This window comes from Mandrillus leucophaeus, unplaced genomic scaffold (assembly GCF_000951045.1).
Source record: "Mandrillus leucophaeus isolate KB7577 unplaced genomic scaffold, Mleu.le_1.0 Scaffold187, whole genome shotgun sequence".
NCBI classification, from domain to species: domain Eukaryota; kingdom Metazoa; phylum Chordata; class Mammalia; order Primates; family Cercopithecidae; genus Mandrillus; species Mandrillus leucophaeus.
The window spans coordinates 4,133,028-4,159,360 of NW_012101887.1; the positions used below are offsets into that span (position 1 = coordinate 4,133,028).

A 26,333-nucleotide genomic window follows, 5' to 3' on the forward strand; every position below is an offset into this window, starting at 1 on the left:
TGAGAGCCTAGAGCAACATGTAGCATAATTTCATATCATGCATTATTTCTTAGAAATATAAAAATCCATATATTGCCATTTTTAGAATGACTCTTAAAGTCGTATCAGTTTAGACAACAAGTCAACTTACTTTCCCATGGAATCACTGAGTCATAGGTTTAGATAAGAAAGCATTTACTTTCTTAATATTCTTCATCGATTTTAGCATATTTTAAAAATAGAAGTATCTGTTTTTTACAGATTCTGTTTCTGGCGTCTGCATATGCAAGTCCCCAACTCGCTGAGGAGAGCTGTTCAGCTGTGGCTGCTGTCACACATTATCTGTACCTTTGCCAGTTTAGCTGGATGCTCATTCAGGTTGGTACCTCATTCCCTCTCCCCGCCCCTTTAATCTTATGATGAATCTGGGTGGAGTGGTCTTAATGTCTGATACTCTGTACTGAAGTAGAAGTAATTCCATATGTCCATCACTGCATTCTCAGGATATAAATGCCAAATAAAAACACCCTGTAAGCTGTACAATGGTAGAGAGCATTGTGAGTTTGAAGAAATTACGGAAATCCAGTAGGATTTGAAACAAGGGAGTGGTTAGAGATGAAGTCTGCAATGCGGGCCCTATAAAGCACAGCAGGAAATTAGAACATTTTTCTAGGAAAAGTAATAGAAGGTTTTTAAGGAGTGACATGATAAGATTTAGATTTTAGAAAGATCTCCCTGTTTGTAGTGAATATGAGACAAGAAAGGGTGGATAGGCAAGCCAATTAAGTAGATTTAGCTGTATTCAAGGGGAAATCATGGTAGCGTGAACTAGGGAGGTGGCAGTAGAAGCAAAGGGAAGAGAACTGCTTTGGAGATTTTTTAAAATTAGAACTATAGGATGTAAAGACTGGTTGTGAGGAATGCAGAAGTTGGAACCCAGGATGATCCCCAAATTTCTGGCCTGGGTATCTGGTGGATACTGGTAACTGAAATTATGATCACTAAACAATGGGGAAAAGCTGGTGAGTTTCGTTTGGGACATGCTGAATGTGAAGTGCCTATGAAACCTCCAGTGGGAACTTTGAGGAGACGGGGACACATGAAGCTAAAGCTCAGAAGGGAGGCCTACACTTTAGAAATGCACTGGGAATCACAGCGCTTTGAGAAGCCAAGGCAGGCAGATCACCTGAGGTCAGGAGTTCAAGACCAGCCTGGCCAACATGGTGAAACCCCATCTCTACTAAAATACAAAAAATTAGCTGGGTATGGTGGTGGGCGCCTGTAATTTCAGCTACTAGGGAGGCTGAGGCAGGAGAATCGTTTCAACCCAGGAGGCGGAGGTTGCAGTAAGCCAAGATGATGCCATTGGACTCCAACCTGGGCAACAAAAGCGAAATTCCGTCTAAAAAAAAAAAAATGCACTGGGAAGTTATTGGCTTAGAGTTGGAAAATGGAGCCATTGGTTTGGAAGAGATTACTTGGGGAGAAGGTACAGAGTGAGACCAGCAGAGTCCTAGCATACTCACCTGAGGAACTAGTGCATGTTGGCAGAGAAATTTCAATTCTTTTCTGACTAAAATCCCAAATTACCTCCATTATTCTTTGTTGATTTGGTTGATAAATGGCTGATATGGTTGATAAAGAGGAGGACAGTGCATAGTATTAACGTCACTAATTAAATGGCTCAACTAAAATGCTGCATTTGATAATGCATTCTGTGTAATGGTATTGTTAAGTTTTTCATGTGATACAGTTTCATATGCATTTCTGAGTACGCATGTAAACTATTTTATGAAAACAGATGCATTCAGTCCCTTGCATATTCTTTTTTCTTGTTGAAGAAGAAGGTTGTAGGACTTGATTATGTAGCAACAGTGAAATAATGGTAAAAGGAGAAAGAAAGTGAGGTGGTGATATTATGAGAGAATACCACACAGGCTCAAGGAAGGGTTGTTTTCCCCAATATGATATGATAGTAGTGGGGGCTGAAGAAGAGGACTGAACTATTTAGCTAATAGAACTAGTTGAAACAAGTGGCACCCTGGATCTGGGTTTGAATTCTGGCTCGACTACTATCTGTGTAAGCTTAATTAAACTATTGACTCTCTCCAAGTTTTGTTTCTAAATCTGCATATAGAGATAATAATTCCAAACTCATAGAATAATTATTAATATTTTATAGCCCTTTCAGCGGTTTTAATCATGGACAATTTATGGTGTTTTCAAGCTCCCCTCTCAAAAAAATTTACAAATAAAAGTGAATTTAAAGCATATAACATAAAACTTACATATCTGCTGAAATTAGAATAACATTTGCAAGATTTTCTGATTGCAAAATTCTTTAAGAGTTTATCTGAGTTAAACTTTTTAAAATGTGTCCTATTTATGTTGTTATCTATCTGCCTGGATTGAGGTCCCCAGTGCTGTGCTAAAGGTCTTTGTCCATGCCCCTGACCTATTCAGAATTTTTGATTCATTACTTGGATGAAAACACAGGAAATTGCTTATCAGATATGCATGTGGTACAGAACTGAAAGGACAGCTGCAACAGAGAGCTGCCTGCATTAAGATTACAGGTAGAGCTAATGAAGAGAAACTGTACTGTGATAAATTAAAAACTAGAATGAAAGAGACATCATCTGATGGAAGTTAATGTAAATTACTCAAAATTATAATTTAACATAAACTTGGCAGCAATTAAATATGTGACCAGAATGCTTAACAATAACAACTACAGTAACTGCAAAAACAACACACACCTAGGTTGCATTGATAGCAGTATGGAAGCAGACATGGTTACACTGTAATCTACAAAATTCAGACTATTTTGGGACACAGCAACCACTCTCATGGGTCATGTTTCAGCAGGAACATTAATTATCCAATGAGAAGTTGGAAAACAACCCTCTAAGAAACTTTGAGGCAGCTGGGCATAACTAACCTGGAAAGAATTTAGGGAGATGTGATGGCTGTCTACAAATACCGGAAGGGCTACTACAGGAAAGGGTGGACTATGTAGCTCCATTTGGCAGAACCAGAGCAAATGGGTCAAAAATTAGGGAAGGAAATTTTTGATTCAGGTTAAGAGTTTTCATAGCCAATAAAACTGTCAAAGTTGAAGAGACTTTTCTAAAAGTAGAGTGAATTCAATCACTGAAATATATTGAGAGGGAAATGACCAACTTTCAAACATGTTTTAGATGGATTTTCTGCTTTCAGGGAGCATTAGACAAAATCATATATAAGATTTCACCCAAGTTAATGAAGATTGGTATATTCTACATCTCTTCTTCAAGTTAGGTAAATATGACTGTGGCTGATTCACATTTAGTAGACCAATTAGATTTCTGGATGGCTAATGGCTTAGGAAAGCTATTTAAAGTACCAGTGAAGTTTAATGTATTTCAGATGGTACACCACACATTTTTCATGGTTTGTGGTGTGACCACAAGGGGAAACGTCAATAAGTTCTGAATTCTAGTTAGGTTACTTTTAATGAATTATTTTATGTTCAGAGGTTGTCACTTCACCAACCAACATTTTCCCATTCATAAAAATAGTGACTGCTAAATTTTTTTTTTCTAAAATCTGTTTTAAAAACATTATGTAGAAGGTTAGACTATTATTAGCTCAATCCCATTGGTTGAATTAGGTTGAATAAAATTGAGAGAATTTTTACTTCAATGATTCTACTTCATTTTTTTTAGTAATATAGGAGTGAATATGATACTACTTATGTCTGTGCATAGCTTATGACAATAAATTAATCATAAATTTGTAATTACTGAGTTAAGCATGTCAGAACTGTTAATGTTTATTTTTATCTGCATTATATCTTCAGTCTTAGAATACATTTTTATGACTTTATCTTGAAAATTATTTTACTTGTATATCCTATACTTTTAGTGCCTTATAATAAATTTAGATTAATTTTAGAGTAGCTTAGGGAAAATTTTATTGGTAAACAAGTTACATAAGCTCTCTAAGCCTAGATTTTCTTATTTGAAAACTCAAGTTGTAATAATACTACCTCTCTTGGCAGACTGTGAAAAGATAAAATGAATTAATACATAGAATGAGCTTGAAGTGGTGTCTGGGACAGACTGCATACTCTGTACATATTTACCCATATTATTTGTTAAGATAATATGTTGTGGCTAAAATTTCATAGATTTGAAAACATCTTGACTGCTCTGCTTTTCCAATATAAATTATACCTTCTTTTTAACCAAAGAAAATCAACTTCATGTAGTGGAAAGAGGTCTGACTTTGAGTGAGGTGGACACTAACTAGCTATAAAGCCTTAGCAAGCTGGAGAACCTTTAACCCTTTATTAAAGTAGATGCATTGCTCATAACAGGCTCCATAAATAACAGCCTTGCCTCTGCTTCTTCAGGCTTCCCTTTTCTTTGACAGAAAAGTCACACAGTGCAAGGCGAGGATGTAGTAACAAATTATTTTGCTTATTTTTTAAAAGGAAACAAATCATAAATTCCTTTCTTGGCCACACATATTGAATTATCCTTCTGTTTGCTCTTCATGTAAGAGCACTCCCTTGGAACTATTGAAATCATTTCTCCCTTAAGAAGGCAGGGTTATATCTCCTTTAAGAAAAATTGACAACGAGAATTTAAAATCTTGCAGTATCTTTACTCTGTTTTGTGAGTTCTATTTTTCCTTCTTCTGTTCTGATTTGGTTTCATTTTAGACATAGCAGATACAAAACATAATTGAATACTAAATAAAAAGTACATCTTTTTCTCACTATTTCTTGCATTCTCCGTTCTCTGCTCTACCTTCAATACCAATTCCTGAAGGTAAACACTACTGTTTTCCTGTGTATCTCTCCATAAATATTCCATGCATAGACAAATGTTTATGAATATTTAAATAAGCACATGTGTGTTCTTGTATGTATGTGTGTGTGTATATATATATACAGTGTACATATATTTATATATAGTGTATATATGTGTTACATGTATATGTATATGCATGTGTGTGTGTATATATATATGGACATCTTTAAGTTTACCATGCATGGGTATATCTTTTTCCTATGCTTTAATATGGTTATTACATAATTTATTTTTCTGGGCTCCAGTTGATGACATTACATAATTTTTTGGTTATCGTGTTACTTTTTGCTATAGTAAACAATGTGTCCTTGGATATCCTCACACTCTGAGTATTTGTTTACTTGGGCCGTATCCGTAGAATAAATTCCTAGGAATTATGCTTTTACTATTCATGTCTACATGAAACATGCTCTCAGTTGGATTTCCAGATCATGAGGTAAATAAATTGCAAATAAATTATTTGAGATATTCGTATATGATATAGATAAATAGACAATTTTTGCCTGTATATTCATTTGGCTCAATTTTATGATCACTTCCTGTCACCAAGTTAAATGATTGTATAGCAATCTGCATCAGTTATGAAAAATATACAAACCTTGCATTGTTCTTGCAGTCTGCTCATCGCATGCCTAGAGTTACAGCTTAATTTGAAATATAATCTTTTCTTTTGAAATTACAGCTTAACTGAAGAACACATTTTTAAAATGGTAGAATAAGGTTAGAAATCATTTTACAGTTGTACTTGAGCATTCACATCTTGTGCGTTAATTTCTCAATGTAACCAGACTATGAACAAGCAAATGTACATGTTATTTATTCCTTGGTAGAAAGGCTACTTAGTGCCAGAGCATAGCAAAACAGGAAGGGAAATGCTAAAATTAGCCTTGTTTCTCCTTTATCATTGATTTAATTTGGGGGTACATCAAAGTTGTTAAGGACAACAGACTGGTATCAAGATAAAAATGACACACCCAGAAAATACTGACTTCTCCAGTCCTCAAAAAGTCTTGCAATTTATTTCATGCAATAAATGTTAAGAAAGAGGGAGGAGAATTGGGGCAAGGATCAGTGATAACATTTCTTAGACTCTCATCTGAAATGAATGATTAAGAGCATATGGAATAGATAGAATTAATAGCATCTATGATCTCTGACTAAACTTGATGCTATAGGTCAGTTTAAGGATTCTGGTGACACAATTAATAATCAACTATTAAAAAACAGTCAGGATACCGATCTTTATTTCATATACCATGAAAATTATGGAGTTCAAATAGCCGATTTTTAACTTTAAAAGGCATTTCTCCTTTATGTTTTACTCATATGCTAATATGCATTTTATGAAGATATATGAATAAGTGAATGAATATGTGTTTATGGAACATATGAAAGCATAACTATGGCCTATGACAAAACACTTAACAAGGTATGTCTTCAATTTTTCTATCTGGACATTGGGAAAAATAGTAGGGAAAATGTTATTGTAAAAATAAATACATTTGTGTAGGAATGTAAGTATATATGCTTGTAGACACAGTCTTTTAGTTTACTGCTATCTATATTTGACTTAAATTATATCTGGGTATTACAATTGGTTGCTTGCATTTAACACAGAATCAGTTTAAATTCCAATAGCCTGAATTACTAATTCTGAGAAATACACTTCTCCCATCCTTCGTTTCCTCTGGTGTAAACAGAGCATAGTAAAACCTAGGAGAGAAGTCTTGATTAAATGATATATAGCTTTATGTTTGGTCTACATTTATTAACCAATTAATAAATATTTGTTTCGACTGGGCACGGTGGCTCATGCCTGTAATACCAGCACTTTGAGAGGCCAAGGCGGGCGGATCATGAGGTCAGGAGATTGAGACCATCCTGGCTAACATGGTGAAACCCTGTTAAAATATCTACTAAAATACAAAAAATTAGCCGGGCGTGGTGGCAATTGCCTGTAGTCCCAGCTACTCGGGAGGCTGAGGCAGGAGAGTGGTGTGAACCCAGGAGGCGTAGCTGGCAGTGAGCTGGGATTGCGCCACTGCACTCCAGTCTGGGTGACAGAGCGAGACTCCATCTCAAAAAAATAAAATAAAATAAAATAAATAAATATTTGTTTCATTCTTCCCGTTAAACTATTACCTTCATCGTTTTTTCACTTTTCACCAGTTAACTTTTGTCCTTCATTATGAGTTCAGCCAAATCAATTAAAATTATGGAGTCTTCTAAAATTCTTTATGGAGGGAGTGGTTAATGGGTGAAAAATATAGTTAGGATGAATAATATCTAGTATTTGATAGCACAACAGGGTGATTGTGCTCAACAAAAATTTATTGTATATTTTAAAATAACAAAAAGAGTGGAATTAGAATGTTCCTAATGCAAAGAAATAATAACTGCTTGAGGTGATGGATACCCCAATTACCCTGATTTGATTATTACAGATTGTATGCCTGTATCAAAATATTACACTTACCCCATAAATATATACCTATTATATACCCATTTTAATTAAAAATTTAAACACATTTAAATCAAATTATTTTTAACAAGGTGGCATATATATGTATATAAACAAACTCAGAACTAAACCAAATTATTAAACCAAATTATAAAATTAGTGTTAAAGTCAATAAAATGTTTTAAATGCTCAAAACGAATTGTGTGCATCTTCATTTATTTCGTATTTCTCAATTAAAATTATATGCAAAGCATTTCAGTAGGTACTACAAGGTAAAGAAAAATTAATCCACAGTTCACAATTGTTTTAGGTATTATATTCTGATAAGCCTTTGTAAGTTTTCCTTAAGTCTTAGAAAAAAAATGAAGATACAGAACAGGTTTTTTTACTTATATGAGTAAAGCGTATCTCCACTGGCATATAAAGTGAGTGGGGAAAAAAATGAGGACAAGAAACTGTCACGTAATAATAATATTGTCAATATTTGTGTCAATTTCTTTTTTGTTTTTTCTTTTTGAGATGGGGTCTTGTTCTGTCACCCCAGCTGGAGTGCAGTGGCACAATCTCAGCTCACTGCAACCTCTGCCTCCCAGGCTCAAGCAATCCTACTGCCTAATCCTCCTGAGTAGCTGGGACTACAGGCGTGCATCATCATGCCTGGCTAGTACTTTGTGTTTTTTGTGGAGACGGAGTTTCCCCGTGTTGCCCAGGCTGATCTTGAACTCCTGGGCTCAAGCAATCTGCTTGCCTCGGCCTCACAAAGTGCTGGGATTACATGTGTGAGCCACTGTGCCCAGCCTATTTGTGTCAATTTATATGGAAATAAATCTTAAATATAATCAGTCTTTACGAGGCAGTTTGGAGTTATGTTGCACTCCCAGTTCTGTAGCTAACCAGAAGATGAAAAAGCTATGCTGTTCTTTCATTACCTCAGTTTCCTCATAAGGGGCCATGGTAAAATGACCTGTAAGATCTGTGTTGCTGCTAAAAAAACATAGTCTGTATACATCCATGCCATTAGTGTTTTTACTTAAAGAATTGTCATTTCTGCAATAATCAATCACAAAGTGTTAGGAAATTACTAATAACTAAAAATTTAACCTCTCCTCTTACTACAGAAGGAAATTAAAACCCAGAGAAGCCAAGTGATATTGGCCAAAAGCAGTTTATCCATGTAGAACCATGTCAAAGATGCAAATCAAGTTACTGATCATCATGTCCTTTTGAATTTTGTAGATTTTTTAAAATATGTAACATTTATATTACTTATTATGCACCTGGAGCTTTACTTTTGGATGAGTGCTTTGCAAATCTTCCTTTTCTGTATTTGTATAGATTGTGTTTGTAATAGGAAATTTTCAAAAATAGCATTACATAGTTTTCCTTACATTTATTAATATGAGCTTTTAATTAAGTACACCCAAGTACAGTTCCCTAGGTGATCATGATGGGGTGTGACAATGTGCTAGCAGTCCTCACTCTCAGTGCCTCCTCGACCTCTGCGTCCACTCTGGCTGCGCTTGAGGAGCTCTTCAGCCTGCCACGGAACCGTGGGAGCCCCTCTCTGGGCTGGCTGAGGCCGGAGCCGCCTCCCTCTGCTTGCAGGGAGGTGTGGAGGGAGACACGCTGGCAGGAACCAGGGCTGCAAGCGGCGCTGGCGAGCCAGTGCAAGTTCGGTGGGCACGGCTCCGCCGGCCCCCGCACACGGAGCAGCCGGCTGGCACAGCCAGCCCAGGGCAGTGAGGGGCTTAGCAACCGGGCCAGCAGCTGTGAAGGTTGCACCACCGGTCCCCCAGCAGTGCCGGCCCGCCGGCTCCGCACTCAAATTCTCGCGGGGCCTTAGCTGCTTCCCCACGGGGCAGGGCTTGGGACCTGCAGCCCGCCATGTCTGAGCTCCCCACCTGTGGTGGGCTCCCGTGTGGCCTGGGCCTCTCCAAAGGGCGCCACCCCGTGCTCCATGGAGCCTGGTCCCATAGACAGACCAAGGGCTGAGTGCAGGCGTGGTTTGGGACTGACAGGTAGCTCTGCCTGCAGCCCTGGTGTAGGATCCACTAGGTGAAGCCAGCTGGGCTCCTGAACTGGGATCGGGACTTGGAGAACTTTTATATCTAGCAGGAGGATCCTATGTGCACCAATCAGCACTCTGTATCTAGCTAACCTAGTGGAGACTTGGAGGATTAGCACTGTGTGACTCTGTGTATAGCGCAAGGATTGTAAATGCACCAGTCAGCACTCTGTGTCTAACTCAGGGTTTGTAAATACACCAATCAGTACTCTGTGTCTAGCTCAGGGTTTGTGAATACACTCTGTATCTAACTAAGCTAGTGGGGACTTGGAGGACTAGCACTCTGTGACTTTGTGTCTAGCTCAAGGATTGCAAACACACCAATCAGCACTCTGTGTCTAGCTCAAGGTTTGTGAATACACCAATCAGTACTCTGTGTCTGGCTCAAGGTTTGTAAATACACCAATTGGTACTCTGTATCTAGCTAACTCTGTATCTAGCTAACTAGCACTCCGTGACTCTGCGTCTAGCTCAAGGATTGTAAACTCACCAATCAGCACTCTGTCAAAACGGACCAATCAGCTCTCTGTAAAATGGACCAATCAGCAGGATGTGGGTGGGGCCAGATAAGGGAATAAAAGCAGGCTGTCAGGGCTAGCCACTGGCAACCGGCTTGGATCCCCTTCTGCAGCGTGGAAGCTTTGTTCTTTTGCTTTTTGTAATAAATCTTGCTGCTGCTCACTCTTTGGGTCCACGCTGCCTTTGTGATCTGTAACACTCACTGCAAAGGTCTGCAGCTTCACTCTTGACAGCGAGACCAAAAACTCACCAGAAGGAAGAAGCTCCAGACACATCTGAACATCTGAAGGATCAAACTCTGGACACACCGTCTTTAAGAACTGTAACACTCACCGCGAGGGTCCGCGGCTTCATTCTTGAAGTCAGTGAAACCAAGAACCCACCAATTCCGGACACAATGATATGCTGGTAATTGTGAGAAGTGTGAGAATTCAAGAGTACATCATCTTTCCTGATAAGCAACAATGAAAATAAGAAAATGGTAGTTCTAATATCCTAATGTTTAGAGTTATTGAAGATGAGACCGTTTAGTAACATCACGGATTTTTAAGCTACAAAAAATTTCATTTAATTGTCTCTTTCCAAGTGACGAATTTGGTTTATAATGCTGAAAATATTTCGGAATTTTTTTGTACTTGTCTTCAGAGACTATATCCCATCTGTTTAAATGACCTTAATGCTAGGAAACTTTGTATTCTGAGTGTGTATGAAATGTAGAAACAATCAAGTAGGATGGATGTAGTTGGTTAACTTTGGGCATAATAACATTTTGGCTAAAAATGCCATGACTACATTGTGAGGATGGGTGGTCTTAAGATAGTTTATAAGATCCTTCTAACAACATTTTAAAAACTTACAAACAGAAGTGTAAATAGAGACCTACAGATTGAATATTTTAGAACAGTCTTTAGCAGAGAAGTATAAGATAAACTGTGAACAGTAAGCTATGTTTAGTTAGCATGAAGCATATTTGGGTGAGCGACGCCCTCTAATTTGTGTTCTGTTAGTTACACATTGGATAAACGCATAGTCAGTCAGACACATAGATCATATTTGCTATATATCTGTTAACATAAAATTGTGCAAACATAATGATCTGTTAATACTCTTAAGTTAGATTATGAAGGAAGAACAATGATTTCAAGGAAAGGAATACAACAGGTCATCAATATCATTTCATTCAACATCATTTTGTTGTAACATTGATGAGAAAATAAATAAATTGCTAGCCTTGGCTACTCTGTGAGACGTGAGCCCTAAAAATTTGAGACAGGTCTCAGTTATTTTAGGAAGTGTATTTTGCAGAGGTTGAGGACACACGCCCATGATACAGCCGCAGGAGGTCCTGATAACATGTACCCAAGGTGGTCAGAGCACGGTTTGGTTTTATACATTTTACGGAGACATGAGACACCAATCAACATATGGAAGGTGAACATTGGTTTAGTCTGGAAAGGCAGAACAACCCGAAGCAGAAGTGGGAAGACTCGAAGTAGGGAGGGAGCTTCTAGTTCATAGGTAGAAAAGATACACTTTTTGAGGCATTGTTTTGAGTTTCTGATTAGCTTCTCCAAACGAAGCAATCAGATATGCATTTATCTCAGTGAGCAGAAGGATAACTTTGAATAGAATGGGAGGCAGGTTGGCCCTAAGCAGTCCCAGCTAGACTTTTCCCTTTAGCTTAATGATTTTGGGGCCCCAAGATTTATTTTCTTTTCACAGTGGAGTTTGAATGTTCTCCCCATGTTTGCATGGGTTTTCTCTAGTACTCGGGTTTCCTCTCACATCCTAAAGCTGTGTACACTGGCTTAATTGATATGTCTAGATGTTCCCGCTCTGCATGTGTGTGGGTATGTGTGAGTGCACCCTGAGATGGGATGACGTCCTGTCCAGAACTGGTTCCTGCCTTGTGCCCTGAGCTGCCAGGATGGGCTCTGGTCATCCTTGACCCCGAACTGGAATAAGCAGATTATAAAATGAATGAATAAATGAATACAAATTATTGTAAAATGAAAATTTATAAAGTATATGAAGAAAGTAAATCAGGTAAATGCAAGACAATAAACAATGCTGTACGGAAGTGCACAGGGAGCCTGCCATGTTTGTGATTGTCTTTGACCTGCATAGTGGTAGAAAGTGCTCCTGACAATTTTCACTTTGCAAACATTTATTCCTTGATTTAACCCACCATAATGACAACAAGTGGCACTCATTGATTCACTAAAACCTGGATAACTAATTACTACTCAAGAGGCTGAGGTGGGAGGATTGATTGAGCCCAGGACTTCAAGGCTGCACTGAGCTATGATTGTGCCACTGCACCCCAGCCTGGGTGACAGAGCAAGACCCTGTCTCTAAAAAATAATTTTGTAAAAATAATCATCTCACTTGTTTTTATCAGTCTTTCTTAAAGGTATGTATAGGTCACATTTAATTCAGTGTTTAATATGAGAAGTATTTAAGTCTTTAGAAGCTTGGTCATTGTTTTGTGACCAGAAATATGCCATAGGAACTTAACTCTTTTCTACATCAATTAATCTATGGTAACGTTGGTTTCGTGATACTCTGTTTTGCTTAAAGTTGTAGTTTCCAAGAACCTATTGACGATTTTAAGTGAGGACATATTGTATAGTCAAATGCTCCAGGGTCTTCTTTTGGTTTAAAAATAAAATGGCGGTAAATGGAGATTTTAACCCCACTGCTTTGGGAAAGCAATACATTAATACATCTCATTCAAGTTTTGGGTGGAAGAAGAAAGAAAAACTAAGTTACCTAAGTCGAGCTAAAGTAAACAAAATTGAAATCCTAAAGGCATTTTGGATAACTCATTGAATCTAAGAACTGTACCTACAGTTGGACTTCACAAGGGACTGTGAGCATTCTTCTCTAACACACCTCTGCTTCACTGTGCTCATGGCTACCCCCTTTCTATGTCCTCTTACTTTAGTTGACCAGCTTAGACTGTCATGGAACATCAAGGAATTCAGTGCAGATGATTGGCTCAGCCTGGGCCAGGCTTCTCCCCTGATCAAATCAGCTGTGGCCAGGGGAGCAGTGTCAGGGAGTACACAGAGCACACTGAACCCACTCTGCCTGTGGTGGGAGGAGGGTTAGAGAGGCAGAGTTTGGAAAAGGGGTGCTCATGAGCTAGGCATGTGTCCAAAAATGTGCCTACCACAGTACATTACAATAAAATTCAAGTAAAACTTGAAATGAGGTAGTCAACACAAATCTTATGTTTGGGCCATAATATTTCTAAAATAATTAAATGTTGCATCATTACATTCTAGTATTTCTAGTCCATAGCTTTAAAAATGATATTATTATGGAAAGTACTTCTCTTAGAGTATATTTCAGTGATCATATTCTTTTTTGTTTGTTTGTTTGTTTTTTGAGATGGAGTCTTGCTGTGTCGCCCAGGCTAGAGTGCAGTGGTGCGATCTCGGCTCACTGCAAGCTCTGCGTCCTGGGTTCACACCGTTCTCCTGCCTCGGCCTCCCGAGTAGCTGGGACTACAGGCCCTGCCACCATGCCTGGCTAATTTTTGTATTTTTAGTAGAGATAGGGTTTCACCATGTTAGCCAGGATGGTCTCGATCTCCTGACCTCGTGATCCACACGCCTCAGCCTCCCAATCAGTGATCATAGTCTTTTAAGAAGAAATTTAAATTATTTTTTATTTATAATTGGCAAAAGCTTAAGACATTTGAAGCTTGTTTTGCTTAACCAAGTATTCAGTAATTCAGCCACACTGGGCCTTGAGCTGTTTGGAACAGAAGCACTGCATGTATAAATCTAACAATTACACTTGTCTCAGTCTTATCTGAGCCTGTGGTCAAGGCCAGACAGCTGCTGAAAGGTTGAGTAATTCTAACTGATGGAACGAATGTCCATCTGCGTAAAAGCAGACATTTTGAAAATGTCTCAATCTTTATCATGATGAATCAACTTAGAGTCATTTACCAATCTGTACCCTCCTCCTTGACTCTTCCACCTATTGCACCACTGAGTTACGATGTTACATGGATGCACACAAGCATCTAACCAACATAAATAATTAGTACTTTTGTTTAGAAAATGGATTAATCAATGATCCTTGCTTTGTATGAATTTTCATTCTTTAACAGGCCATATTGACTACCCCAGCAACAACACTTGACACAACCCCACTTATTTGAGTCCACATCCCTATACTAATTATAAAAAGAAAAAAAAAAATGCTGGATCTAGTAATTTTTAAAAATGAGTTGGAACAAAGTTATATAAGCAACAACTCAAAACATGCTTCATAATTACAGATATAAGCAGATGTACATAGAGATATGGAGTGCTGGCAGGAAATAAAATTCAGAGACACAAGTCTCTAAGTAACCAAACATTTTTATCCTTCTCTGGTTTAGCCTAATACTAATCCCTCAAGGCTAATTTGGTACAGATAAAATCTTACTCAGAAGCCTCAGTAAATAAAACATCTGAAAGCCTTCCCACAAACATTAGGAATGCTTATTTTTCAAATAGAAAAGTGTTTATCTTTTGCCTTTCACACTGTCTGACCTCCTAATAGGAGACTTAAGAAGAGGCAGTGACGTTTTCCAGCATTGACTATGTATGTGTTCAGCACTTTGCGTGTAGTATCTCATTTAATCTTTATAATAACCTTGTTGTACACATGAAACTGAGGCTCTGAAAATGTTGTCACTTGCCCGAGATTATCCACTTAAAGTATAACATTATTGAGTATGAATGAATTATATAGACATATAATAATATAGACATAATATATAATTCATTCATACTCACACTCTTTCTACCATGCAAAATTGAGATGGTGGATTCATCCAGGCAATAGGTATTACTGTTTGAAATATGTATGGCATGACTTTCAATATTGTTTCTGTACTAAATGATAATTAAATATAAGCATCCCTCATGGAAAGAAGACACTAGAAGACTTAGATCCAAGTTAGGTGTGGGATTTGGAGCCAACATAACATTTATAGGCCTCAGTTTTCTTAGTCTATTTATTTAATGTCCCCTCATCCCCCCTCACTCTCTACACACTTGTCCCATTTATATGTTTTATCTCAGTAAGAAATAACAGATATAAGATGCAACGTAAATATAATATAAAAGAAATATTGCCCTTAATTATTTATGTCCTACTTATTTGGAAACCAAGGTTCAAAAAAGTGAATACCACCCCATCTCTTTCACTGCTGTATCCCCAGTGCCTACACTGCTCTGTGAAATTTAGTAAGCACTCAATAAATATTTGTCATGTGAATGAACAAAAGGGAGAGAGTATAAACTGGGAAACATGGACCACAAAACAAACCCTGCTATAGTACTTTCTCTCTGTGTGATCATTTTCTGTTTATTTGTCAACACCTTCCACTGGTTGTCTTCAACGCTATTTTCCCGCTAGAACAGTATCTGGCCCTGCCATATGATAGGCCCTCAATAAATAAAAATTGTCAAAAAGTTTGAAAATATAGGGCTTTTTACCTCATTATCACCTGGAAGTTAATGTGGGAAGTAGGTTTGCATATCAGTGTATGTTTCTTCAAAGACACATTTACAAAGCAATCATAGAAGATTGTAACTGAGAGTAAATCAGAGCAAATTAAGGCAAATAAAAAAATACAGAAAATCAACTAAATATTTCACTGTGTTTCCAGAATTTGAGGTATCCTGAATTTATTGGGTAAGAATGAAGTTCTTATGAAAGAATGAATGTATGAATTAACTAAAAAAAAAAAAAAAAAACCAAACTAATCATTAAGTAGATCCTGACCCTTTGTTGGTCAGTAACTTATTGCCTAACCCAGGTGAATTTGTGTTCTGTGCCATTAAAAAAGAGCCTGTTCATTTTATGTTGTTTTCTTCCTTAGTCTGTGAATTTCTGGTACGTGCTGGTGATGAATGATGAGCACACAGAGAGGCGATATCTGCTGTTTTTCCTTCTGAGTTGGGGACTACCAGCTTTTGTGGTGATTCTCCTCATAGTTATTTTGAAAGGAATCTATCATCAGAGCATGTCACAGATCTATGGACTCATTCATGGTGACCTGTAAGTACATCCAGGCAACACATTGCCCTGGCTTTCATGTACCTAAGCAGATTTTGTTGCCATAAGAGCTGTGATTGAATACATACTGGGAAGATCTTTGTTTTTCTGCCACAGTGTCCAAAGCTCTGCTTACTCTAATTACTCTTCTAAATAGGAAACTATGGCCTCTCAAGTGTCTTTAGTAGATGCAGTTTCCTCAAGTGAGTTGGTGTATCAAACAGTTCATGGTAATTTGTACATTAGCATTTAGTTTATTAGATTGAAGCAAACAATAATATTTAGCAAAATCAGGGCACTATGAAATATTTGATAAAGAACTAGTAAAAAAAGTTGGAGTGTTGGCACATTATCTAAGCAGTATGTTTTTGGTGAGAGAGGGAGATGGCAGCCACCATCACCCATAAGATCCCTGAATACCAAACAACTGCATCACAGTGAATGGAGAGTGTCTGCAGAAGTGCAGAGGAACAAGGCAAGGTCAACTTGGTCTTAGATATTCTTGTTAAAATACCCTTTTAATCTTAAAATCTTAACACTTTTTATGTACATATGTATATATATATGTGACTTAATCCTAAATCTGGTGTCTTGTGGCTTTGAGGACCACTGAGCCCTTCTTATTAGCTCCACATGTATGGGGTGGAAAAACACTTTGCAATAGTAAAGCTCAACTAACTCTCTTGGTATAAGGAGGAGAAAAAGTAAAATTCTAAATAAGAAAAAATAGCCTATTCACAGTCTTATGAAGACAGTATTACTTAATTGTCTAACAGGTTATTATGAAGATAAAATTAGTTAATAGACATGAAAAATATTGAAAGTTAAAGTACTATATCAGCAGAAGTCATTTTAATAGAATTATTGTTTCTGATCAGTTATATACATAATAAATACTTGTTATTGATATATACAAATGTATTGCACACATAGGCAATCACAAACACATACCCCATACCACATTCAGATGAAGGAGGCTAGCTATGTAAAACACACACTCAAACACACAAACATACACAAACATACAAACACAATGCACACTAATATACCATATATTTTTGTAATTCTGTCTTTTTATTGAAATTCAAAAGACTCCCTAATACTGATTATTTTATAATATTATAATGTGTTTTATGCATATACAAGTATATATTCCTGTAATCTTCTAAAAAGGAACGATGGCATCTTTTCAGAATTATATTATGATTTTTTACATTTTACCACCCCTTGCATTAATTTAAATCTTGGACTGCCAAGGTTAATTTCAGAAAATTCTACATCATTCCTTGTGACATGCAAAGTAACCATGAAGCAAGTCGTGGTGGCTAGCAGACTGTTCTTTTCATGAGCTTCCTGGCAAGACAGGACTAACTTAATTTTAGCATTACATGTATACCCATCCGGCCTTGCTAAATGGACCCAATGAATGTAATATTAATTAGAAAAAACTATCTTGTTCGTTTTAAAAGGATTTCTAAAGGAAGAAATAAACTATAATCAAAGAATGTCCAAATGAACTTACTCAAAGTATTTGCCTTCTTAAGCTTTTGGCAAATGTTCTCTATGACCAACTAAATTATAACAAGTGAAATGTAAAATATAGTTACTTCTACCTGGTTTTAATCTTAAGGAATTGTTAGACCAGAGATCGGGCGTGGTGGCTCACGCCTGTAATCCCAGCACTTTGGGAGGCTGAGACAGGCAGATCACAAGGTCAGGAGATCGAGACCATTCTGGCCAATGTGGTGAAGCCCCGTCTCTACTAAAAATACAAAAAGTAGCTGAGCATGGTGGTGCATGCCTGTAGTCCCAGCTACTCAGGAGGCTGTGACAGGAGAATCACTTGAACCCGGGAGGCGGAGGTTGCAGTGAGTCAAGATCACACCATTACACTCCAGCCTAGGTGCCAGAACAGGACTCCAACTCAAAAAAAAAAAAAAAATTATTAGATCAGCGTGTCTAACCATTGCATTACAGGTTACTTTTCTCCTTAATTCACAAAGAATATTCCTAAATCATTCCCATATGAATTTATTCTAGCTTGTAAAAATTCTGTATCTTTAATATTACTTCAATTTTAATATAAGGTTATAAACTGACATATTATTGATACGAAAATATTGTATACTTATCATTTTAAAGCATGCCATTTCTCTAGAGGTCATGATAGATTTATGGTTGTATGAAATAATGGCTCATCTGTTGACCAGTGGTTACTTCATAGTATTTTGCTTTTCTTCTAGGCTCTTCCCTAGAAGAATTTTAAAATTCTTAGCTCATTATGGAAGAACTAAGAATTTTTAAAAATGCCTCAAGGGGAAAATCTCCAAGTATCTTGTTCACTTCTTTCTGGAACGTGTTTTCTCAAGTTCTCTTTCCTGCCAGCCCTGAAGTCTAATTTTTGTTTCCTTAGCTCTCTGAGATTGCCAAATAATTCACTGGCTTTCCTGGTTCTCAGCATCTTTCCTCATCCTGGATTTTCAGTCTCCCTTTCTTCTCCAAGTATTAATAGGCAAATACCCTGGAGGGAAAAGTGGTATGCTGAATGTAGCACTGATTTCAGTGAGCTTCTCTTCTTTACAAGTTTGGCCTCTCAATCTTGCCTGCCTCAACAGCTTTATAGTGCCTTCAAACAAAAGGTTTTGTTTCGTTGATTTTGCTTTAATTTTATTTTTTCTGATTATTCTAGATAGAATTATAAATCATGTACAAGCTATTTCACTAAACATAGTTCAGTATTTTAAGATGGATTTTATAGATAGTGTGAATGTCTACATTTTAAATGGTAATACGCTGGTTAAGTGTTACTGATTAAATATAGCCAAAGTCCAAAATTTTACCAAATAATTTATATAATCAAGTGTTAAATTTCTTATGGAAAGCAGTGAAAACACTTTAAATACTTGTGTTTCCTAAGTGCTGACTTTGGTCTACTTTTCTCCCTATACATTGTTGTCTATTCTTAGGGCTTGCCATTTTCTATATAATAACCCTAGAAGTTGTGTCTCTAGCCTATAAAACATTTTTCTGAGCTCCATACCCATATTATATATTCCATACCCATATTATATATTCAAATGTCTCAGAAACATCTTTACCAGAGTGACACACAGCAATTTCATATTTAGTATGTTTAAAATGGATATCCTAAAATGCTTTGACCCACATTCTTTATGAAATGTCCACTGTCCACCCACATACACAGGCTGTGAACCCAAGTTACTTTCTACTTCTTTCACCTTACACTCAATATTCTACAATCAAGAATTATTTTCTAGTCTAACTCTTAAATGTTTGTTTTCCTAATCCAGTTTCTCATTTCAACCATCATCTCTTACTTCATCACCATCTCTTCAGTTCAGCCTCTGTCTTCTTTGGTATGTTGAGTTGCCTCCTAACTTGTGCCCCTACCTATAATTTCTTCATTTTATAATCTATGCATTAAATTCTGAAATATGCAAGTGATCGTATTACTCTGATGCTTAAAACCCAGTGGTTGCTTTTCGTTACCTTCAAGGTCATAGCTTGATAGGTTATCCATGGTTTGACACTAAACTGCTGAACCAGCTTTTTAAAAATCATTCTTCCCACTCTCCTCCCTTGTTTTCCTTTGTAACTGAATTGCTTGATTTTTCCCATGATCTCTTATTTCTATACCTTTGAATATATCTTTTATATCTCAAATGCCTTTCTTTCATTTGTCTGCCTACAAAGTCCCTATTTTTCCTCGAAGCATCAGCTTAAATATCAACTTAGTAAAGCATCTGTTTTCAGATTAAAATGCTACCTCTTATATATAGCCTTGGTAGACTCATAACTTTTCATAAATCCTAAGATTGTACTAATTATACTATGTTGAAAATATTTGTTTATGCCATTCATGTAACTTGAAATTCAGCCTGGAGAACAGTGATTACTTACCGACTATATGGAAAGGGTTGGTAAGTTTATCCCTTAGTGGAAATATCTCAAGTAGAAAAAGGAAGGCCTTAACAATCCAGTGTAAGTTTACACAAATAACAGTTTAGAAAAAACTTTCATGTTTCCTCTACACAATAACATACACATGCACAATAAAGATTTCATACAACAATATGATTAGTAAAGATATCTAATATATTTAGAGGTCACCAAATGATATATCTCAATATTTTAAACACCATATGAGGCGGCGTCAAATCTTACAAGAAAGAAATTTTCTTATATGTACATAAGAGATCAAATTCTAATTTACCAAGACAAATATGTATTTTTCAACCTAGATTTAAATTGCACAACCTGATTTGGAGAAAAGTCAAAAGTACCTATAAAATTTAAAATGTCCTTTTTTCTATAAAGTAGAAAACCCAATATAAACTTAATATTGCTGCTTTGCCACTGAACTAGATGATGCTATGGATCTATGAGGAATCATACTTTACTCAAAGTTAATAGGAGGAGGCACCTACACTTTCAAAGTTTTCTAAAGCAGCATTCCCCAGCCTTTTTGGCACCAGGGACTAGTTTTGTGGAGGACAGTTTTTTCACGGATAGGGCCTGGGAGTGGGAAGTGGTTTTAGGATGAAACTGTTCCACCTCAGATCATTAGGCATTAGTTAGATTCTCATAAGGAGCACTCAACTGGGATCCCTCACATGCACAGTTCACAATAGGGTTCACACTCCTATGATAATCTAATGCCTCCACTGATCTGACAGGAGGCAGACCTCAGGCGGTAATACTGGCTCGCCCGCCGCTCATCTCCTACTTTGCGGCCCTGTTCCTAATAGTCCACGGCCCTGGGTTTGGAGACCTCTAAAATATATATTCATTACTTTTGAATTTAGTGCTAGAAATGCTTCCAACTTCCTTTCTATCTTATAATTGAACAGTACTTAAACTGAAACAAAGGCAAAAGTAAATGAATCTGCCCCTGAATGATTGCTATTTGTTACCAGAAATAACTCTATTGAGAGTACCTGGAAGTAGTCTATTGAGTAGTTTTATATGGAATATCTTTGGAAGTAGTCACCTACTTTTCTTGGGATAGATTTTTGGCTACTTTAGGTAAAGAAAACAAGCTAAAACCTGTCTCTTATACACATCTAGATGTGTATAAGAGACAGTTCCATACCCATATTATATATTCAAATGTCTCAGAAACATCTTTACCAGAGTGACACACAGCAATTTCATATTTAGTATGTTTAAAATTGATATCCTAAAATGCTTTGACCCACATTCTTTATGAAATGTCCACTGTCCACCCACATACACAGGCTGTGAACCCAAGTTACTTTCTACTTCTTTCACCTTACACTCAATATTCTACAATCAAGAATTATTTTCTAGTCTAACTCTTAAATGTTTGTTTTCCTAATCCAGTTTCTCATTTCAACCATCATCTCTTACTTCATCACCATCTCTTCAGTTCAGCCTCTGTCTTCTTTGGTATGTTGAGTTGCCTCCTAACTTGTGCCCCTACCTATAATTTCTTCATTTTATAATCTATGCATTAAATTCTGAAATATGCAAGTGATCGTATTACTCTGATGCTTAAAACCCAGTGGTTGCTTTTCGTTACCTTCAAGGTCATAGCTTGATAGGTTATCCATGGTTTGACACTAAACTGCTGAACCAGCTTTTTAAAAATCATTCTTCCCACTCTCCTCCCTTGTTTTCCTTTGTAACTGAATTGCTTGATTTTTCCCATGATCTCTTATTTCTATACCTTTGAATATATCTTTTATATCTCAAATGCCTTTCTTTCATTTGTCTGCCTACAAAGTCCCTATTTTTCCTCGAAGCATCAGCTTAAATATCAACTTAGTAAAGCATCTGTTTTCAGATTAAAATGCTACCTCTTATATATAGCCTTGGTAGACTCATAACTTTTCATAAATCCTAAGATTGTACTAATTATACTATGTTGAAAATATTTGTTTATGCCATTCATGTAACTTGAAATTCAGCCTGGAGAACAGTGATTACTTACCGACTATATGGAAAGGGTTGGTAAGTTTATCCCTTAGTGGAAATATCTCAAGTAGAAAAAGGAAGGCCTTAACAATCCAGTGTAAGTTTACACAAATAACAGTTTAGAAAAAACTTTCATGTTTCCTCTACACAATAACATACACATGCACAATAAAGATTTCATACAACAATATGATTAGTAAAGATATCTAATATATTTAGAGGTCACCAAATGATATATCTCAATATTTTAAACACCATATGAGGCGGCGTCAAATCTTACAAGAAAGAAATTTTCTTATATGTACATAAGAGATCAAATTCTAATTTACCAAGACAAATATGTATTTTTCAACCTAGATTTAAATTGCACAACCTGATTTGGAGAAAAGTCAAAAGTACCTATAAAATTTAAAATGTCCTTTTTTCTATAAAGTAGAAAACCCAATATAAACTTAATATTGCTGCTTTGCCACTGAACTAGATGATGCTATGGATCTATGAGGAATCATACTTTACTCAAAGTTAATAGGAGGAGGCACCTACACTTTCAAAGTTTTCTAAAGCAGCATTCCCCAGCCTTTTTGGCACCAGGGACTAGTTTTGTGGAGGACAGTTTTTTCACGGATAGGGCCTGGGAGTGGGAAGTGGTTTTAGGATGAAACTGTTCCACCTCAGATCATTAGGCATTAGTTAGATTCTCATAAGGAGCACTCAACTGGGATCCCTCACATGCACAGTTCACAATAGGGTTCACACTCCTATGATAATCTAATGCCTCCACTGATCTGACAGGAGGCAGACCTCAGGCGGTAATACTGGCTCGCCCGCCGCTCATCTCCTACTTTGCGGCCCTGTTCCTAATAGTCCACGGCCCTGGGTTTGGAGACCTCTAAAATATATATTCATTACTTTTGAATTTAGTGCTAGAAATGCTTCCAACTTCCTTTCTATCTTATAATTGAACAGTACTTAAACTGAAACAAAGGCAAAAGTAAATGAATCTGCCCCTGAATGATTGCTATTTGTTACCAGAAATAACTCTATTGAGAGTACCTGGAAGTAGTCTATTGAGTAGTTTTATATGGAATATCTTTGGAAGTAGTCACCTACTTTTCTTGGGATAGATTTTTGGCTACTTTAGGTAAAGAAAACAAGCTAAAGGAGACCTTATCATGCAAAGCGTAGGGGAAAAGAGAATATAAAAAAAGTCAAGACCCAGGGTGTAAGTAAAGGGAATGTGGTCCTGAGGGGTGTTCTTACGTAGAGAATATGCCTTTTTTCTGGAACCCCAGTTATGTGAATATTGATAGAGTGATTGGAATGAGTGCCAAAGACATGCCATACAGAGGTGAGGACAATGAAGACATTACTTACTTTTATCTCAATATTCTAACTTCTAAACAACCCCAACACATTAATAAATGTCAATAACAGTAAAAATGACACAATAAAGATGATAGGTTGTTTTGTACTTCCAAAATGCCTGCTTTTTTAAATCCTTACTAATTCGTATGAATTCAAACTTAAGAAAAATCAACAAATAACTTATTGAATAATGACTATATATAAAGGCTTAAGTTAATTCTCTTCTAAGCATAGAATTTGATTGTAATGAAAAATTGCATAGTTTCATAACTTAATTTTAAAATTGATTACAGTTTTTTAGATTTTGTTGTTTGTCTTTAATTTGTGGAGACAAGGTCTTGCTGTGTTGCCCAGGCTAGTCTCAAACTCCTGGGCTTATGCAATTTTCCCATCTCCCAGAGTGCTAGGATTACAGGCATGAGCCATCATGCCCAGCCTAGTTTTTTAGTATTTTAGTTTTTTAGTATTTTAGCATTATGTTTTACTTTAGATACACTAAACAAATCTTTATTAAAACCTACTCTTATTATCCTGCTTCTGAACTGAATTACCAGTTTTGCTAAATCCTCTGAAAACAATCTAATTTTGCAAGCTGTATTAGAAGAAATGTTATTAATATAGAGGACAAATCTCTATTTTAAATTAGAAATAAATAGAAGTAATTGTACTGTATGGGAAATATGATATAATACGAGAGTCTTTATTTTCATTAAATTACTTTAAAAGAGAATCATGAAAAAAATGTTTTTTAGAGAGCATGTTTACTTGTTATCTGAGGAGTGAACAAAGTCGCCATATATCTTTGAAAAGGAATGTTGTCAGGATCTCTTCATGCATTTGCTCAGGTAGGGATATATTACTGCCTGTGGGTGCACATGCACACACATAAAGAGATAAAAGTACATCCACATAAAAATAGCAACCTCAGACTAGCATTTTCTATCTATTCAGACCCTAAGATTAAAAAATATTGAAAGTACGTTTCCCCACAAAGTCTTCTTAGAATAATGGAATCTAAGGGTTAGAAAATGTCTAGCTTGCTCTGATAAAGTCTCCCCCACATCCTTAAAAACATGATTCAAATTCTTGTTCAAAGGCTTGTTAGCTCCTTCAAATTTTTATTCTAAACATGCTCAATATATCTGACTTTTTATGGTGATTAATTATACAATTTATTCTGCTAATACTTTGTTATCTTAGTTTGATTTACAGTATTATCACACTAAACAACAACCTTAGCTTTTCTGATTACCGCTTTGTGTCTCTGAGAAAAATTCCAACTAATGTTTTGAGTTATGTCTCGCTTGGCTTCTCTTTTTTCCTGGATCCTCCTCTTTGCACACAAGGTAGAACCTAGGTGTAAAAAGAACTTTATCAAGCTTTTAATGCAATCTCCATGTAGTTCTTGAGTAACCTTGACAGCATTGCTGACATTCTTTCACTTTGTTTGAACTCTTCCATGAGAAAGAACATACTTTCTCCCAAGACTTCTTCGTGTAGAATAGGAAACTATCTCTTTTAGATTCTGGTTTAATATCTAATTGATGGGTTCATTGCAAATAAGCAAAATAATGTGATATTTTCCACATGATAATCCTTTTAATATTTCTCCCAGTTCTGTTTTTCAATCTAAACATTTCTGATTGGTTTATATAGTTTCTTATGCAACATCTCTTCACTGTTTTGATCGATCTCTTCTAAACTAGGTCTATGTCAATTCTTCTTTTTACCTTTTATTTTAAGAATTTTAAACTTATAGAAAAATTGCAAAAGTTATACAGAGTTTACATATACCTTTTATCCAGTGTGCATGCATACTTACATAATTATAGCACAATGATCGTAACTAGGAAATTAACAATGATAAAACCCTTTAAACTGCAGACCTTGTTCAGATTTCACCAGGTTTCCCCCAATGTCTTTTTTCTACTCTGAAATCCAATGCACTATGTCCCATTATCTTTAGTGCTTCTGTGTCCTTGGTCTTCAATCTGACAATTTCTCTGTCTTTCCTTGGTTTTCACTTTTTTTTTTTTTTTTTTTGACAGAGTCTCACTCTGTCACTCCAGCTGCAGTGCAGTGGCATGATCTTGGCTCACTGCAACCTCCGCCTCCAGGGTTCAAGTGATTTTCCTGCCTCAGCCTCCTGAGTAGCTGGGACTATAGGCATGTGCCACCACGCTAGCTAATTTTTGTGTTATTAGTAGAGACAGGGTTTCACCATATTGATCAGGCTGGTCTCGAACTCCTGACTTCGTGATCCGCCCACCTCGGCCTCCTAAAGTGCTGGGATTATAGGCATGAGCCACCAGGCCCGGCCGGTTTTCACTTTTGAAGAGTACTGGTCAATTATTTTATAGAATAACTCCAAACTTCTCTGATATTTTTTCAAGATTAGATGGAATTTACACATTTTTGGCTAGAATGACACAGAGTGTTAAAGTACAAGTTTTTTCATATGAACATATGTTTTCAATTCTCGAGTATATGTCTAGGAGTAGAATTTGTTGGGTCATATGATTTAACTTGCTGGTTTCAAGATTATCTCATTGTCTTTGGCTTTCAACAATTTATATGTCTAGGTGTGGGTCTGTCTGTTAAACTTCTTGGATATATGGATTAATGTTTTTCATCAGTTTGGGGAGTTTTCAGCCATTGATTTATCAAATATCCTTTCTCCTCCTCTCCTCTGAGTCTTTTATTATGCATATGTTGGCACATTTGATGCTGTTCCACAAAAATCTAAGGCTGTGTTAATTTTTCTTTGCTCTATTTTTTTTTTTCTGTTCCTCAGTTGTGATAATCTCTATTGACCTGTCTTCACATTTACCAATTTTTTTTCTTCTTCCTGGTTGAATCTGTTGTTCAGCATCATTAGTAAAATTTTCATTTTGGTTATTTTTCTGTTCTTTTCTTTCTTTCTTCCTTTCTTCCTGTCTTCCTGTCTTCCTTTCTTCCTTTCGACAGAGTTTCGCTCTTGTCATCCAGGCCGGACTGGAGTGCAATGACATGGTCTTGGCTCACTGCAACCGCTGCCTCCCAGGTTCAAGCGATTCTCCTG

At 36.6% G+C, this 26,333-nt stretch overlaps 1 protein-coding gene across 1 annotated transcript in view; it reads left to right on the top strand.

Annotated features, from left to right (window-relative positions):
- Positions 1-26,333, top strand: part of ADGRV1 (adhesion G protein-coupled receptor V1) — a 596,733-nt gene that overhangs the window by 389,192 nt on the left and 181,208 nt on the right. The window contains exon 85 of the mRNA XM_011978020.1: positions 15,774-15,952. Coding sequence (XP_011833410.1) covers positions 15,774-15,952 — 179 coding nt within the window. The remainder of the gene's footprint in view (positions 1-15,773; positions 15,953-26,333) is intronic.